The 18,740-nt window shown below is 51.6% G+C and overlaps 1 protein-coding gene across 3 annotated transcripts; it reads right to left on the minus strand.

Annotated features, from left to right (window-relative positions):
• Positions 1-219: 219 nt before the first annotated feature.
• Positions 220-15,509, minus strand: TMEM161A (transmembrane protein 161A). Of its 3 annotated transcripts, none has more exons than XM_034658112.1 (12): positions 15,400-15,509; positions 12,418-12,521; positions 11,707-11,787; positions 11,240-11,337; positions 10,957-11,113; positions 9,405-9,556; positions 2,087-2,147; positions 1,845-1,988; positions 1,660-1,755; positions 1,325-1,499; positions 1,113-1,209; positions 220-802 (listed from the first exon to the last, which is right to left on the minus strand). In XM_034658112.1, exons 1-12 carry the CDS (start codon positions 15,400-15,402, stop codon positions 549-551), a joined length of 1,422 nt encoding a protein of 473 aa, XP_034514003.1. In that variant the 5' UTR covers positions 15,403-15,509; the 3' UTR covers positions 220-548. The 3 variants fall into 3 exon arrangements, with proteins under 3 accessions (XP_034514003.1, XP_011220703.1, XP_034514004.1); XM_011222401.3 differs by having other exon boundaries at positions 1,642-1,755; XM_034658113.1 differs by lacking the exon at positions 15,400-15,509 and adding an exon at positions 14,561-14,968 and having other exon boundaries at positions 1,642-1,755.
• Positions 15,510-18,740: the final 3,231 nt, after the last annotated feature.

The following is an 18,740-nucleotide window of genomic DNA, read 5'->3' on the forward strand; positions in this document are numbered from 1 at the left end:
CCCCCCGCCCCAGACCCAACCGCCCTGTCTTCCTTCTCCCCTGACTTGTGGCCTCTCCTCTCAACATTGTTGCATTTCTTCTCTCCCGTTCACTTCTTGCTCCCAGGCCTTTGCCCGCTGTCTGGGTCGCCCTGTGCTCCGCCGTCATTCCCTTTACGAAGCACACTGAGCACCAAACACCAACATGCAGAAAGCCACCTCCCAAACCACGCCAGTCCTGATAGTAAAAATCAGCCTGTTGTTTTATTTGTTCAGAATAATGACCCCTCCCCCACCTGCCTCAAATGGGGGGACGAGGCATGCAACCGGAGAATAGTGGCCGTGGGATCCTCTGCCCCTGGGCCCAGGGCAACAGTTTTGAGGCAGAAGCGTGGGATCCGAGGGGCCAGGGCTCAGGCACTGCGGTGAGGTGGGCGGGCACAGCAGGTGCTGCGGGGACTCCCAGGCCCACCTTGCACGTGAGGACGCCCAGGCACACATGGAGGAGGTGACCCTTAAGCCGCTGGCTCAGGCCCGGAACTTGGGGCCCCAGGGGCGTCTGCAAGCGGCTAGGAGCCCGCCAGGTGCCGGTGGAAGTAGAGGCCGAAGAGGCTGGAGAGCAGCTGGCAGGCTGCGGTCCACCAGATGACGAAGGTGAGGACGGCGCGGAGGAAGAGGGGCGTGAGCAGGCTGCCCAGCGCCCCAGCGATCCGGGCCGCAGTCTGCTGGGCCTCATCCTCCCCGGGGCCCACCAGGCGACCGTGGGCTGAGGACGGGGCGGGGGACAGCATGGGGACCGGGCCCAGGCCCCAGGAGTAGCCGCCTGTGAGGCAAGAGGGTGGAGGGAGGGGTGGGTAGAGGTACAGGCGGGGTTTGACCTCTGGGACCCCCACCCAGCCCTAGGCTCCACCTCCTACCCCCGCCACCACCCCAAACTCTCTCTCCGGCCGCCCACCCCAACTTCGGCCCCACCTCCTCCTCTCCCCTCCCCCGGGCCCTCCAGGCTCCGCCCCACCCCGCCGGCCGCCGAGTGTTACCAAGTCCTGCCCCGGCGCCGCCACCTCGCCCCTCTCCGTCCCCGCCCCGCCTCGCTCCCCGCCCCAGGCTCCGCCCCCAGCCACGCCCCTTCTCACCCAGCGTCTTGAGCAGCAGCGTGCAGTTGAGAGTGAGGATGAGCGGCGTCAGGTACTGCAGACTCACCACTGTCACGTAGCAGTAGACTCGCACCACCTAGTGGGCAGGTAGCAGGGGCTACGTGGGGGGAGTGGGAAGGGGGAGGCCTTCTGGGCTTCGGGCGACCCTACGCCCCAGGGACAGGGACCCCTCCCACCTTCAGTGCCCATACCCGCCTCTGGATCTCACGGGCCTCTATGCGGCCGGCCTCCCGCCGCAGCTGCTCCACGCGGGCCTTGGCCAGGCACAGGTAGGCCTGCAGGTGGGGCCTGGTCACGGCCAGCCTTAGCAAGCACAAGGCCACCAGCACCCAGAGGCGCAGTGAGTCGAAGGCAGAGTCCGACAGCCTGTGGGGAGGGGAGTGAGGAGGCTAGGGAGGCCGCCCCTGCTCCAGGATCTTCCCCCAGGATCCAAGGCTCCTCCCTGAGCCTCAGAGACGGGGGTACACAGAAGGGCCCCCGCTGCCCTCCCCCCCCACCGGATGCGCACAGGGAGAAGGGCACCTCCCCCAGGGGTGCCTGGTGCAGGAAGTCCCGTGCAATGGGCTTGGTCCAGAGCCACAGGATGATCAGAGGCGACAGGAAGCTGATATGCAGAAGGAACCTAGGGATAAGGGCACAGAGGAGTGAGGCCCACCATCCCCCAGCCTCTCCTTTAAATCCACCCCCCACCCATCTGGCACTCTGCATAACTGCAGCATGGGCCGGTCTTCCGACATGGTCAGTGCGTCCAGGTGTGTCTGGGCCAGCCGCAGGCCTGGAAAGGTGAGGAAGGCACCCAGCATGGATCCCACGAAAGCCAGCCCTAGGCGGATGGCCAGCTTGGCCAGAGGGAGCCTAGGGAGAAGAGAAGGGTCAGGAGGCCCCAAAGCCTGTCAGCAAACCACCTACAAGTCCCAGCCTGCCCTTGCCCCACCTCACTTCCCAGAACTCACGCCCAGTCCCAGCCCTGCGTCTTCAGAAGTGGCTCCAAGTTCTGGGTCATACTGGCCAGGCCTGGGGAAGACAAGGAGAGGGCAGTGTCTAACAGACCCCTGGAGCCTCAGTGTCTGCTCTGCCCCCCTCCCAGATAGACTTTTGCTCCCCAGGTACGAATACATCAGCGGGAGCCAGGCTCAGTGCCAGGCAAAAGGAAAACTTTTGTTGTATTTTGGTTATGTGCGTTTTTTGTTTTGGTTTGGGTTTTTGGGTTTTTTTTTTTTAAGAATAGGAAAATGTACCAGGTGAACACCCTTGATTGGCCTGGGGGAAAGCAGGGGACCACTGAGTCTAAGCTTCCTGGATTATACCAGGAATCTGGAGGGGCATGAAGGACTCCCATAGGAGAAAATCAAAGTCCTGGAAAGAATCTTCGTTTCAGGCCCTCGGATTTTCCACAGAGTAAAAGCAAATAAAAATGAGCTCACAACCCAAATCACCAAACACACCAGGGAACAAATCACCATGATGGAGAGTAAGCGGGGCGGGGCGGGGGGGGGGGGGGGGAAAAGTTTGAACCNAGTTTAGACCCTGCAGACTACAGAAATCTTGCAGGTGTTATGTGTGAAATTATTGAGGAAAATAAAAGGTGGAATCACAGAACAGGCAACAGGAGGCTACCTCAGATGACCAGATATATTTGCAAAGGAACCAATTAAGCTCTTCCAAAGGGAAAATACAATTATTGAAATGATAGGTTGTTAAATGGCATATTCAAAACACCAAGAAGGAATGAATGAGTTGGATCTGAAGAAATCACTCAGACTCCAACTCAGAAAGATAAAAAGTTAGGAAATATGAAGGGAGATTAAGAGATAAGGAGGACAGACTAGAAAGTCCAGCATAATTCAAATAAGAGCCCCAGAGAGAGAAGGGAAGAGAGAATGAAGGAGGAGAGGAGATTTGGAAGAGAATAGTTGAAAAGACTGCAGAATGAATGACAAACACAAAGTATATCAAACCAGAATAATACAAAGAAATCCATACCTATACACTGTAGTGAAACTGGAATACCAAAAACAAAGAGATCGCAAAGCAGCCAGGGATTTAAGACAGATCACCTACAGAGGAAAGACAATTAGACCAGCAGCCAATGTCAACAGCAATCACAGAAAAAGAACAAAAAGAAGGTGAAAAGGTAAGATGGTAGAAACAATGCCAAATATGTCAGTAATCATAATAAATGTAAGCAGGTTAAACTTTGAAATTAAATGACAGAGACTGTTGGGCTTGATTGAAAATATCCAGCTGTATGTTTTTTAAAGGAGACGTACCTTAACATAAGGTCCCTATAAGGTTGAAAAAAAAGGGATGTTAAAAAGATATGACAAATACTAAGCAAAAGAAAGGTGGTATTGTGTATTTGAGAGTTGCTAAGAGAATAGATCTTAAAAGTTTTCATCATAAGAAAAATAAGTTGTATCTGTATGGTGATGAATGTTAACCAGATTTATTGTGGTGACTGTTCTGTAATGCATACAAATGCTGAATCATGATATTGTATACCTGAAACTAACAATGTTACATGTCAATTATATCTCAACTTAAAAAAAAAGCTGAAAAGGCTATATTATTACCTGATAAATAGAGTAAGACAGAAGTATTATTAGAATCAGAAGTGGTCAATATACCATGATAAAATGGTTGAATTCACCAGGTATATATAGCAATTCTACACTTGTAAACACCTTGTCAATTAGCCACAAAACATAAAGAAAACACTGACTGGACCGCCTGGGTGGCTCAGTCAGTTAAGCATCTGACTCTTGATTTTGGCTCAGGTCATGATCTCAGAGTGGTGAGATTGAGCCCCATACTGGGCTCAGCACTGGGCATGGAGCTTGCTTGGGATTCTTACACTCCCTCTCCTTTTGCCCCTTCCCCCCTCTAAAAAAGAAGGAAGGAAAGAAAGAAAGAAAAGCAAGAAAAAGAAAGAAAGAAAGAAGAAAGAAAAAAAGAAAGAAAGAAAGAAAGAAAGAAAGAAAGAAAGAAGAAAGAAAGAAAGAAGAAAGAAGGAAGGAAGGAAGGAAGGCAGGCAAAAAAAGAGAAAGAGAAAGAAAGATCACAATGGAAACATAAAAATACCCAGAACTGCCTGATAATTAAAATTACAAGCCAAAACTAAGGTGTGGACAAAAGTGGGACTTAGTAAAATATTTATAGCCTTAAATGCTAGAAATGCTAGAAAGAGAAATAGAAGAAGCTGAAAACTAAATAGCTAAATACCCAACTGAGAAATTGGAAACAAGAAAAAGAAACCTACCAGAATAGTGCTATAAAAGCCAGAGATCCTAGCCACACAAAAGGGAAAGATTGGAAAAGGTGAAAGAAAGCCAAAAGAAACCCCACAATTCACTAAAAATGCAATTGTACAGCAAGGTCATTCCATGGAAAACACTCAGTTTGATCCCTACCTCATAAGACAGTAGTGAACAACCAGGAGTTTAAGGGTTTATGTGAAAGGCAAAATTGAAATATTGTGTTGGAAAATAGAACATGTCTTTCTGATTGTAGGGAAGGGAAGGGAATATCTTCAAGACAAAAATCAACTAAAATAAGGAACTGCCAATCATCAAAAACAAAACAAAACAAAACACCAGAGGTGAGCGCTGCAACTATTTTCAAGGGCTCAGCCCAAAAAAGTGTGGCATGTGCATGTGCAGAGAATAAATAATGAAACGTGGCCAAATGAATCTAGGTCAAGGGCATAGGGGAATTCATTAGAGGATTCTTCCAACCATTCTGCAGGTTTAGAATTTTTCAAAATAAAACATTTGAGGCAGTTTTTTTTAAGGTTTTATTTTTAAGCAATCTTTACACCCAACATGGGGCTCAGATTCATAACCCTGAGATCAAGAGTCACAGGCTGTACTGACTGAGCCAGACAGGTCCCCCACAATTTAACAGGAAAAAAAAACACCACAATGAAAGTGAAAAGCCATGCCACAAATTTGAAGATACACTCCCCCCTCCCGCCACTTTAACTTTAAAATTGAGAAACACATGACCATTGATGACATGCAATAGCTTAAATGACAGTGTTTTTAATCTTCTTTCAGTGGATCAGGAAATAATGGTGTGTCAGATTTGATAGGAGGAAGTATGTGCCACACATGTAAGAAAGGATCAGTTCCCACAATATATAAAGAAACCCTACAAATCAATGAGACAAAAAAAAAAGATAAACAGCCAAAGAAAAGCTTCATTACTTTGGATTTGGTGCTGATGTCTTAGATCTGACACCAATGGTACGAGCAACAAAAGAAAATGTAGCCCAATTGGACTCACAAGAATTAAAAAAATTTGTACATCAAAAGATACTACCAATGGGGTGAAAAGGTAACCCACCAAATGGAAAAAATATTTGCAAATCATATATCTGATAAGGGATGCATATCCCAAGTATATATACAGAACTCCTAAAACTCATCACCAAAAAAATACAGGTTCAAAAAATAGGCAAAGGGGACGCCTGGCTGGCTTGGTTGGTGGACTATGAGACTCTTGATCTCGGGGTCGTAAGTTTGAGCCCCACGTTGGGTGTAGAGATTACTAAAAAATAAAATCTTTGAAAAAGAAAGAAAAATAGGCAAAGGACTTGAATAGACAATTTCTCCAAAAAAGATACACAGATGACCAACAGGCATATGAAGATAAGCTCAGCATCACTCATCATTAGGCAAATGCAAATAAAAACCACACTGAGATACCACCTCACACCCACTAGGATGGCCACTCTCGAGGAACAAGAAAAGGAAGATAACAAATGTTGGTGAGGATGTGGGGAAGCTGGAATTCTTGTACACCGCTGGTAGGAATGTAAAATGGTGCAGCCACCCAAGAAAAGAGTTTGTGTGTGGGTGTGGGGGTGGGTGTTAAGATTTTACTTATTTATTTGTTTGTTTATTTATTTGTTTATTTGAGAGAGAGAGCACAAGCAGGGAGAGCTGCAGAAGGAGAGAGAGAAGGAGAAGCAGGCTCCCCATCGAGCGGGGAGCCCCACATGGGGCTCGATCCCAGGACCCTGGGGCAGATGCCTAACCAACTGAGCCACCTAGGTGCCCCAAGAAAGCAGTGTTTACTCCTTAAAAAAATTAAACATAGAATTACTACATAATCCAGCAATTCCACCTCTGGATCTGTACCCAAAAGAATTAAAAGCAGGGACTTGTACCCCCATGTCCGTAACACTATTCGCAAGAGCTGAAACACAGGAGCAACAGAAATGTCCGTCGATACATGAATGGATGAGCAAAATGGGATATAGTCGTGCAAATGGAGTAGTATTCACCCATAAACAGGAAGGAAATTTGAACACAGGCTACAACGTGGATGAACCTTAAGGACATTATGCTGAATGAAATAAGCCGGTCACGGAAAGACAGATGCTGAATGACTGCCCTCATAGAAAGCGTCTAGGATGGTCAGATTCATAGAGACAGAAAGTAGGATGAAGGGCGCCAGGGGCTGGGGTGGGGAAAATGGAGAGTCAGTGTTTAATGGGGACAGAGTTTCAGATTTGCAAGGCAAAAGGGGTGGGGGGGAAGGATGGTGGTGATGGTCACACGACAATGTGAATATGCTTAATGCTACTGAAGTGTACTCTTAAAAATAAAATGGTAGGGGCGCCTGGGTGGCTCAGTCGTTAAGCGTCTGCCTTCGGCTCAGGGCATGATCCCGGCGTTTCGGGATCGAGTCCCACATCGGGCCTCCGCTGGGAGCCTGCTTCTTCCTCTCCCACTCCCCCTGCTTGTGTTCCCTCTCTCGCTGGCTGTCTCTCTATCACATAAATAAATAAAAAATCTTTAAAAATAAATAAATAAATAAATAAATAAATAAATAAATAAATAAAATGGTAAATATGTGCATTTTACCACAATAAAAAAAATGGAGGAAATAACACATACAGCCTCAAAGAAAAATGGGCAACAGTATGAACAGGCTCTTCAAAGAAGAAGAAATGAGAATCGTGAATAAACAGGAAAAGCTGCTCAGCCTCCCAGGTAATTAGAGAAATGCGTGTCAATACCACTAAAGGCGTCCTTTTCCACCACTAGACGGGCAAAAATCAAGCACTTTCCATAGACCTCAACTCTCACACCAGACTGTGCCCCTCGAAGGTTGGTGCGTTCACCACCCCACCTCACAAGCAGGGAGGTGAGGCAGGGGCTGCTGCAAGTTCACCCACGCTTGCCCAGGGTGGCTGGGACTCAGTTGAGCAGCCTGAGACCAGGGTCCACACTCGGAACCCCAGGCCGCACAGCTGGTGGGCGTGCCGAGAGAACTGCTCTGAAAAATGCCGAGGCACCCTGTTATGAAGGTGAACACGCCCCCTCGTCCCCAGAGCCTGTGCCCCCCCCAAAAAAAACGCCTGCATATGCAGATGAGGAAATGTGTCCAAGAATGTTCCCTACAGCACCTGTGAAAAAAGCTCAAATCTGGAAACCACCTAGATGTCCTGCAACAGGAGAATGGACAAACAAAGACAAGTGGCCTCACAAGAGAACGTCATTCATCTGTGAAAAGAGATGAACAAAAGCTGCCCGGACCAACACGGCCTCGCTCTGTAAACAGTATCAAAAAGACCGAAAAGCACCAGCTGGCAGATGACACACTGGCTGACACCATCCACAACAGCGAGCGAACTGTATGATGAATTCCTTAGGGACAGAACACATGTGATGAAACTATTTTTTACAAAGGCACAGGAATGGGGTGCTCGGGTGGCTCAGTCGATTAAGAACCTGACTCTTGGTCTCAGCTTGATCTCAGGGTTGTGAAGTTTGAGCCTTGCGATGGGCTCCATGCTGGGCATGGAGCCTACTTGAAAAAAAAAAAGCAAAAGAATGATAAACGCAAGATTTGAGAGACTGACTGGGGCTGTGAGTAGGAGAGGAAGGTGGCGGGATTGGAAAGGAGCACCAGAGACATGCAAGAATGTTGGGAATGTTCTAGTTCTCATTTAAGAAGTGAGTTTGTTACATTATTATTTTGCTTTGTAATTTACATATACACGTTAATACATATGCATATATATATATATATATATATATCAAACATTAGATAATTTTAAAAATTGAAAAGCAGGGAGAATTGGTGAAGATAAAGCTCAAGGAACACAGCAAGGCTGCGCACAGCACAGTGAGTACTTTGATCTTTATCCAAACACAAGAGTCTGGTATCTGGCAGAGAAGTGATGTGCTACAAATTATATTTTTAAAAGATCATCCAAAGAATAGAGAAAGTCAAAAGAAAAACGGGAAACTAAGAAAAAATATTTGCGACTACTATCACATACCAAGGCTAATGTCTCTAATATATAAAGAGCTCCTACAAATCAATAAAAGGGTCAACAACTCAGCAGAAAACTGGGCAAAAGGACAGACCTTTTCTGGAAGGCAGATAGAAATGACTTTTCCACATAGGAAAAGACGCTCAACCTTGCTTATACTTTCACCCATCAGGTTAGCCAGGACAAAAAAAAAGTCTGAGGAAACACACTGGAGAGAATGTGGGGAAATGGGCACTTCATTAATCTTTTCCTAAATGTCAATTTACAACGTTATCGAAATTACAAATGCACTTTCTCGCACAGGGCCACATGTGCAGGGCTATTCCCACACGACACTGTTGTAACACAACATGGTTTTGAACAACGTTTGATAGTGAAGACTTAGATGTCCAGAAGTAGGGGACGGGTTAAATAATTATGGAACCCCCCATAAAATGAAATACTATGTGGCTATTATAATTTAAAAAAAAATGCACCCCACACTGTATGTAGCATCAAGGGACAACCTCCAAATTAATGTTTTTAAGGGAAAAAGAAGACAAGGTGTACAGCCATAAACACTACCGTTTTATGGGGAAAAAGGACAGTGGTCTCCCAGTTTTCCTCTTGGAAGGGAAGCCAGCGTGGGTGATTTTTACCCTATGTATATCCTCGTGTACTTTATGAATGTTGTGCCATTTACCATTTCCTTCACCAAATTAAATTAGAACGGATAAATATTAAATCACTGTGGCTGCTGGGGAGAGGGCAGATGAGGGGAACAGAAGTGCCCTGTGAAGAACTACAGCCGCAGGCAGCCATCAGAGGCCACGAGACAGGACAGCCTCTTGCCCCAAAGCCCCAGGAGACGCGTGGGCAGCAAGCAGCCATAGAGAGTCCCCCGCCCCTTCCCCGATTATGTGCTGGTGGGACAAGCCACTTAAACGCACTTCCACGAGGGAGTGATGGACGTGGCGACCCCACGCCCCAAACGCTGCACATACCTGGCTCCAGGCCCAGCTCGAGAGTCTCCTCCTGGACCACCTGCACCAGCATGGCCAGGAGCAGGAAGAGGAAGGCGAAGGTGAGGCAGACGGAGCGTTCGCCCCCCTCCTCTGCACTGAAGTACAACCGCGTCACCACCAGGAACATCTTGCTGGGGGCAGGGTTAAGGAAGCCCTGAGCGGCTGTAGTGCCCCTCCCCGCTCCCCCACTCCCCCGCTCCCAGCCAGAGCGGGGTTTGGAGTCTCCGGGAGCAGGGCGGTGACCCAGCCGAAGAGTGAGCTGCCGAACAAGCCCAGGACCCAAGGTCCACTGCTGCTCGCGCCTGTGTCAGCGGGCTTGGGCTGTGTGGGTGGCAGGCGTGCCTGGGCCTCCAGCTTGGCCTCGTCACACCACCTGTGGCCATTTCTTTTTTCTTTCTTTTTAAAGAATTTATTTATTTTAGAGAGAGAACAAGAGCAAGTGGGGGGAGGAGCAGAGTAGGGGGAGGGGGAAAGAATCTCAGGCAGGCTCCATGCGAGCTCTGAACCCAACTAGGGGGGAGAGGGCTCGATCCCACGACACCGAGACCATGACCCCAGATGAAACCAAGCGTTGGGCTCTCAACCGAGCCACCCAGGCACCCCTACCTGTGGCCATTTCTCACTGAAATAGCCAGCAAGTCTGTTTCTTCAGAAGGGGGTGGTCCGCCTGACCCACCGAACCTGGCTGCGTTCACAGCAGGTGAATCTCCCGTTCCTCTGAGAAGCTGTCAGAGATACAAGGGCTGTATCTTGAATCTGCCCTGAAAACAGCCATGGGGCTTTCCAGAATTAGTGTGGACTTCGAGATGGGCTTTTCTTCCCAAGCCCATTCCACAAGGGCATTTTCTCAGACTTGGGTCCTCAGTGTCACAGGTTTGTCTCTGTTCCCTGGGCAGCTTCTTAGAAAAACACAGCAGAGGGGCTGCCTGGGTGGCTCAGTCTTAAGTGTCTGCCTGTGGCTCAGGTCATGATCCCAGGGTCCTGGGATCGAGCCCTGCATCGGACTCCCTGCTCCACAGGAAGCCTACTTTTCCCTCTCCCTCTGCCTGCCACTCTCCCTGCTTGTTCTCTCTCCCTGTCAAATAAAGAAATAAAATCTTAAAAAAAAATAAAAAATAATTAAAAAAAAACCATAGCAAAGGGAGCATCTCTTTTCCTGCCCCTGCATCAGGGCTGGTGACTTGCTTTGACCAAGAGAATGGACGGAGATGGGGGTGGGCCACTTCCTGTGAAGCCTCAGGAAGCCTGCAGCACCCCTTCTTCCTTGCTGGCGCGTCTGCTACCAGGAGGAAGCCTGGTTTAGCCCGCCGGAAGGTGGGACCCCTTAGAGCAGAGAGAAGCCCGCAGGGCTGAGCCCGCCCAGGAGGAGAGCGAATAACAGAATGACCGTTTTACACCACCCAGTTTTGGGGAGTTTTGGGGGGCAGCAGCTGATAACTGACAGACCAACTTGGGGTGGGGGGGAAGCTGGAGTCCCGCTTGCACGTGCCTCCCTCCTCCCTGACCGCCGGCACAGCCCGAGGAAGGATACACGGAGAAGGCGACGGTGAGCAGGCCCCAGAACACGGCGATGTTGGTCTCCTTGGCCGGGCCCAGCACGTAGTAGTAGGCCTCTGTGAAGACGTACACGCCGCCCGAGTACACGGCGAAGTCCACGAACCACTGGTACTCCAGGAAGAAGCGCAGGACTGCCGGGAGCGCGCCGCTCAGTCCGCAGCCCAGCGCCGGGCACCCCCCCCCCCCCCCCCCCCCCCCCCCCCCCGGGGGNGGTGCAGGCTGAGGCTGCGACGTTGGGGACCCAGCTGGGCTGTTACCGAGGGCGTCAACCGCTGTGAGGGGGCAGGTCTGCAGCTGGAAAGGGGCGTCTCGGGGCACAGACAAGGGCTTTTCTTCACTATAGCCATTGGCCCACCTGTTGGGGGGGGGCGGTAAGGGCGGAGGGAGGGTCAGAGAGGCATCCTCTGTTCTCTCCTCCCCAGCCAGACATGGCGGCCCGCCCCATCCAGCCTGTAAGGTTCCACCGTGCCACCCTCAGAGCACGGGAGGAGCTGGCTTGGGAGGTACCTTCTCCCGAGCCTGGGTCTCAGCACATCAGGGTGCGGACACCACCCGCTCACAGGGCTGGCCCAGGGCACACTTGCAATAAGCATTAGCTCTCAGCCAGAGGCAACCAATTAACAACAGTGACATCTTCTCAACCTGGGGTGTCCACCCCTCTCCTCGGTGCCCAGAACTGCTCCTGGAAGGGGAGCTGCTCCCCTCAGGCTGGGGGCTCACTCACCTCTCCTTCCTGCCTCTGGGCTTCGGCTTTCCCTCCAGGGCCCGAAGCTCTTCCTCAGTGGGGTGCTTGTATCGGAAGAGACTGAGGGCAAAGAAGGGAAGTCAAGAAAGCTTGGGCATGGAGGGCTCGAGGCAGTGATTCCTCAAACCCAGGACTGAGCCAGGGGGAGACCCGCAATGCATGGGGACAGGATGGGCAAAGGCCATGCAAGGCCCGGGGAAGGCCAGGGGAAGGCTGGGGGAGTGCAGTGAGAAGCTATGGGGAAACGGCCGGGTGGCCTGGAGTCCTGGACACCCCTGAATCTACTGGCTATCTTTTCTGGCGGGGCAGGCGTGTGCATTGACGGAAAGTTCAGTTTTCCCTAGATCTCAGAAAGGGTCCGAGAGCCAAACAGGGACAAAAAGCACTGCAGGAAACATCTACAGCGAGAGTAGTGTGGCAGGGGGGTTGGATTCCAGGAATGCCGGGGGCTGGGGAAGCAGCTGCTCTCTCCAGTGGGGAAATGTGGTCTCACGGGTGTGTACATCTGTCAGAACTGATCCAACTGTGTGCTTCAAATATTTGCAGTTTATTGTACGTCAATTATATCTCAATAAAGTTGTTCTTAAAAAACCAAGAACACTGTAGGGCCTGCCGCAGGGTTTGGATGAGGCGGAGGGGGCGGGGCCCGGCGGGGCTCCTCCCACCGCCCGGGGCGGGGCTGTGGCTCACCTGCCATTGCAAAGCAGCCAGCGTGCGAAGGAGCAGTGCGGTGCCAGCCTGTGCATGAGGGTGGCGGTGAGCAGGGTCACCACCAGCTGCACTCCCAGGACGGCCTGGGGGGAGGGGACATGAAGGGCAGTGCCTGCCAGAAGGTCACAAGATCACTGCCTCAGAAGTCAGGTTATTTATAGAGAGGCTGGGGCCAGGTTGGGGAGGGAGGGCCTCCTGGGCTCCAGCTGCATCTTGAAGGAGGGGCCTGGGGTAGGCTCAGCCTCCACCCTGGGAGCCCCTGCTGTGTGTGGATTCCCGCACTCCCTACCAACACCACCTAGCTGGGGTGTAGTGTCGTGGAGAGCACAGGCTGGGGTTCACTTCTGGCTTCTGCTGTGGATTTCAGCTATTCAGCTCCCTGAGGCCTCGGTTTCCCCATCTGGAAATGGGGTGCTGCCTATTTTGTTTCATGTGCTGTCAAGACCACCTTCCAGACCTACAAGGAGCACAGCCAGTGAAAGAGGCTCCCCTCCCACGGTCCCACCCACACATCGTAGTTCACCCTGGCAGTTCTGTCTCCCTCTTTCCCACCGGAAATTATCCTGATGATTCCATCGTCCTCTCCTTCTCGCTCCCTTTTGTAATCAACCTCCTTGGAAAGTCTATTTCTGGCCACTATCAGTTTCAGGACAAAGTTATACGAGTGGGATGACTTTTTAAATTAGGAATTTCTCACTAAGTTCTCCGTAACAAACTTTTTACCAATTCATTACACGTTTTCATATATTAATTTTAAAACGCTTTAGAAGGAATGCTTTTGGTAATCAGTCTGAAGCTGGGTTTTCCTGCTTGAATGCAATAAATACCAATTTGGTATCAGTAATTATGTAATTATATAAAATTATGTGCTCAGGAGTGCTGTCGACTAGTATTATGATATTTATAATTAACAACTAAAGTGAAATAAAGATTACTTTAATATTAAAATTAATTATTAAAATTAGCCTTTAATCAGGCAAGAATACGCTAACTTTAATAGGAAAAGCTCTAGTGTGATGGGTATCGGGCCAACACAGTAATTCGGAATGACTGCGGAGAAATCCATCATTAAGATAACTAAGAGGATATTTTCTCTATGCCTGTACTTGTAAACCAGAAACATTTTCTCAGTAATGAGGTTGGCGCATCATCTTTCTGGTCTTTAAATCTCACTAATCTCCTCTTCTCACTGCTCACCCTCCCTAACCCCCAAGTCCGGACTGGCTAGCGGTCACTAAAGACTGTGGGCACAGTCACCGGCAAGGTCAAGGAGCCGCCTTCCAAGCCCAGTGATGTGGGCCTCTCCGAGGGCCCACGCCTCCTCCTAGGGTCCTCTTCTGCCCCTTTCTGCGTCCCCAGAGCCTCTCCAGACAACAGATCCTGGGGCTCCCCTGCTGACTTTTCTCTTCCTTCTGTGGCCTCCACCCTGTGACTCAATCTCTTGCTAGGTTTTTAGCCATCGACGACCTAACACGACCCCAGCACAGCGGCACCTCTAGCCTGGACCTCAATGCCTAGTGTGCAGATCATCCCCGTCTAGTCTCAGGAGGCCCCAGTACCCGTCTGTCACTCCTGCAGACACAGCGCTGGGCCCTTTTCAGCGAGTCAGGATGTCAGTCAACATCCAACTCCTTTTCGCAGCCAGCAAGGCCTGGAGGGCCCAGCTCAAGACACCCTGCCTCGCTGCCCGGCTCTCTCCGTAGGCCTGTCTGCCTCCATTCACTGGGGTCTCAGAGGCCCTCCCAGACCCTTGGGCTCTCAACTGCAGACCCCTATCACCCTCTGACACCTCCCAGGGAGGGCACCGTGGCTCAAACTTCGGTCCCAGCACCTAGGAGAGGCAAGACGGAAGGAAGGAAGGAGAGAGGGAGGGAAGAAGGAGGAGCCAGGAGGAAGGGGAGGAGATGGGAAAGAGGGAAGAAAGACAAGCATCCCTCCACCTGAGGCTCCTGAGGTGGGTCCAGCGATGTTTTTCAAGCCCCTCCCCCCAGCAGCCTCCGGTCTTGAGGTCCTGGCTCTGCAGATTTCCCAAGATATCTGGAGCCTCACATCAGCCCACGTCTCTCTCCTGCTCAAAGTCTTTCCCTGGACCTACAGTCCGAGAATACGAGAATCCTGCTACCTGCTAACACCAATGAGACTTTCCTCCGTTCCGCTCTCGAGAACTCTTCCGCTCATCTCCCATTGCTTCCCGCACCCAGGCCGGGAACCACGTTCACTTTTCATGTTCAGGCGCACATCCAACGCCCCTCCTTGGGGATTCCCCCAGGCAGGGTCAGGTCGACCTCCGGGGCCCCTCCCTCTGCCCAGTCCGAACGTTTAGGGGTCGGGAGTTCCCGCTCTCGCCCCGCACCAGTCTGACCCACCCACAGTGGCCAGGCTAAGTATGAAGAATGAACTCAGTAGGTTGGACCCAGAGCCGCGTGAGACCTGAAGGTTCCAACTGCGCTGTCTCCAATTCTGGGACCCTCGTCCGCTCCGAGGCCACCCAGATCCCCCTGGCCTGGCTCCTCCTCTCAGGACTGTCCCGGGCCCTTCCACACACCTCAATACACGCAGCGATCCCATGCTTCCGCAGGACCCACGTCGCCAGCGTGGGCTCCAGCGGGACCCCCAACCTCCCCAGCGAGGATCCGTACGTTTTCGGGTCCCCAGTCCCCTCTGCGGGGCTGCGACCCCTCGGCAGGTCCCCAGGCCCCTAGAGGGCCCTCAGAGATTTTCCAGAATTCTCGAACGCTTAGGGACCTCCAGTCCTCTAGGCAGAACCCCCAACCCCCACGTAGGTCCCGCAGGGAGACTGAACCCTGAGAGGGACACACGGCCCTCAGCGCGACCCAGAGTCCCTCAGAGCTCCCAATCCCCACAAAGAGATCCCAGTTCCCTCGGTGTCTCCCTGGACCCCCTCCGCGGGATCTCCTGCCCCCCAGCCAAGGCCCCCCACGCCGCTGGCCGCCGGCTCACCATGTCGCCGGCGGGAGCGCGGTCCGCGGACCGGAGGCTCCGGGCACCTCGCGGGAATCCAACCAATCAGAGCCCGGCTCTGTTTTGACAAACAACCCATAAGACCAGTCGTCAGGCTTGCAGCTGGAGCAAGCCACGAGGGACAAGCGGTCGCTCGCGTTGCATGCCGGAAGTTGTAGTTCGAAGACACCGGCAAGCTCAGAAGTCGGTTGAGACAGGACTCTCTGGTATCCTGTGTGGCTGTCCTCTCTGAGATTCAGTCTCCTAGCTTCTGCGCCTATCTCGCAGGTCTGAGGCAAATACATTCATTTATCCACGCACGACCTCCCGCTGGAGACTTCTGAGTGTCGAACTCCCCTGACCTAGAACATTCAGTGGCTCCGGCTGACTAGACTCCCAAGGGATCAGACACTCAGAGTCAAGTGCTCTACCTGACTTCAGCCGGCCGCCAGCACTACTGTACACACTATAATACAGCTTGCCACTGGCCATGCTATCTCATACTTCCAGGCCCCTGTAAATTCTATCTTTCATCTTGGAATACCTCCTTTCTCAATCTTTTTTACTTAGCAAAGACTTATTCATCTCTATCAGCCAGGACTCTGATTGAACGCACGCACACACAAACACAACCCAACTCAAATGGGCTCCAGCAAAAAAGGGGAAAATTTTATGACAAAAAACTCTAAAAGCATAGTGAGCTTCAGGCATGGTTAGATCCAGGACAAAAAAAATGTCAGTCTCAAGAATCCGACATTCTGTGTTTCGAGGCTTGGAGGAAAGGGCTTCTAGCATGGGTGCCTAAGTTTTGCCATCTGCATTTTCATGGATAAGTGTGTCTGCCTGAGTGTGGACATATATGTGGGTGTGATCAGATGTCTGAGGGCTTTTTTAATTTTTTTTTTAAGATTTTATTTATTTATTTGACAGAGATAGAGACAGCCAGTGAGAGAGGGAACACAAGCAGGGGGAGTGGGAAAGGAAGAAGCAGGCTCACAGCAGAGGAGCCTGATGTGGGGCTCGATCCCATAACGCCGGGATCACGCCCTGAGCCGAAGGCAGACACTTAACTGCTGTGCCACCCAGGCGCCCCTAATTTTTTAAAAAAGATTTTCTTTATTTTTTTCTTGAGAGAGAGATCAAGTGAGAGAGAGCCTGAACTGGGGGGAGGGGCACAGGGGGAGGGGCAAGCAGACTCCCCGCTGAGCGGGGAGCCCAATGTGGGGGCTTGATCCCAGGACCCTGGGATCATGACCTGAGCCAAATGCAGACACTTAAATGACTGAGCCACCCAGGCACCCCAGATGTCTGAGGGGTTTTATGGGGCCTGTGTGTGGGGTCTGTAGAGTTGATTGCCTTGTCTTTGTGGGTGTTTTTGTCTTTGTTTATGAGCACATGTGGATGTCTGTTTTCAGGGGATTCACTGCGACTTTGGTCCTCTGGATTCATCCCCTGGAAAGAAGATGGGTGACAGTGGTGGTGAGGGTCACTGGGATTTCCTTGGACCAACAGGGGGCCATGAGCCAATCTGTGAATCCATGAGGGATCCAGGGCAGCTGGGATTTGGGGAGGGTGTCAGAGAAAGGGACCAAGAAAGAAAGAAGGGGCATTTGCTGCAGGCCCACCGCATACCAGACTGGGGAGGTGGGGTAGCTGACTCATGTGCTCCTTCCTGTAGGCTGCAGGGGCAGGACAATTGTCTCCATTTCACTGATGAAGACACTGAGGCTCTGGGAAGCCCGAAATCTACGTCACATCTTGACCTCTCTTCCTGGACCCAGGGCTTACGAGTTTAGGTGTCACAGCGCCGCCCACGCGGTGAACCACAGGAAATTCACACATCCTGAATTCAGGAGGTCCTCCTCTTTCCTCCTGCAACTCCCCATCCTCCAGGTTATCCACAAGCTCTGGAGTTGGCCTTGACCCCTCTCTCACCCACATCTGATCTGTCAGTGCCTCCTGATGATGGTTCCACCTTCCAAGCATAGCCAGTCTCACCAGCACCACAAGCTCCACCCAGTCAACTTCCTTCATGTCTGCGCTGCAGTCCCCTGCTCCCCGATCTCTGGCTTCCAACCCCTACACCTCACCTCACCTCCCCGCAGTCTCTGTTCCCCAGACCAGCTTGAGGACACCTCTTAACACTTGAGCCAGACAATGTCTGTTCTCAAATGGACACCCCTCACTCCCTATTCTACGTGGGATGTGCGGGTTGTCTGTTCCACGTTGGACGTTCTTTGTTCTCCGTTCTCCACTGGGTGAATCCACATTCTCTGTCCTGCACTGGGCACTGCATGGTCCCTGATCCTCAGTAGACACTCCCTAGGCGTGTCTGCATTAAGAGCCCGGCTTCTCTGACTACTCTGAAGCCCACACTCTCATTCCACGCTGAGCAGTCCACCATCTCTGCGTATGGTGCTCTTGGAAATGTATCTCTCAGGTGTATGACTTCCATGGCTGCATTTGTGCCACAATTCCCATGATGCTTTCAACCAGTGACTGAGCTCCTGGGAGACTCAGGGTCCTTCTGATGGTGACAATGCCCCTGATGGTCTCCTTAGAAAGGCTGGCAGAGAACACTTTCCACACAACCCTCCCTGCCCTCCGAGCCCCCCCTCCACAGAGCCAGCAGGTGCAGAGCTGGAGTCTGGACCAAAGGTGTTTCCAGAAGCCAGTAGCCTGCTCACTGACCTCTCACGACCCAGGACACCCCAAGCTGTACAGGTATAATTACACATGTGCAGGCAACATATGACACAGCCCTGAGTCCCCAGGCTCAGAGCCTGAAAACATGGGGCGAAGCCCCTGGAAGCCAAGAGGGATTTTATTTTTTTAATTACTATTTCTATTTTATGTTTTACTTAGGAGCCGGGAGTGCAGAATCCAAAGCGCACTATTGGGCGCCACCTAATGGACAATGGCGAAAGTGCAGCCTCCCAGGATGTCCATGTAGAGAACCACACCCACCCGCCCATGCCCCCACCCCCCAGCCTTTGAAAGCAGCCCACATTTTTAGGAACCCGACACAGGGCGCTTAACCTGTGGACACTGACTTCAGGGACTGGCCTGGCTTCTTCTCCCCCGTGAGGGTGAGATACAGAGGCTAAGAAGGGACCCTCTCCAGCCTTGCCTCCATTTCACCCAACCAAGGCTTGGGACTGGAAGTATTTCCAGGGGGGCTCAGGGCAGGAGACATGGTGGGCGACAGGGCAGACAGAATAGAGGGGTGGGGCAGCTGAGGATCTCGGAAAGGTCAGGGATCAGATCTGAGTGTTATAAACATCCCACGAGACCACCTCGGGGAGTGAGTGACTGGACAGGAGAAGCAGATGGAGCTCCCT

The sequence above is a fragment of the Ailuropoda melanoleuca genome, chromosome 4 (genome assembly GCF_002007445.2).
Source record: "Ailuropoda melanoleuca isolate Jingjing chromosome 4, ASM200744v2, whole genome shotgun sequence".
Lineage (NCBI taxonomy): Eukaryota > Metazoa > Chordata > Mammalia > Carnivora > Ursidae > Ailuropoda > Ailuropoda melanoleuca.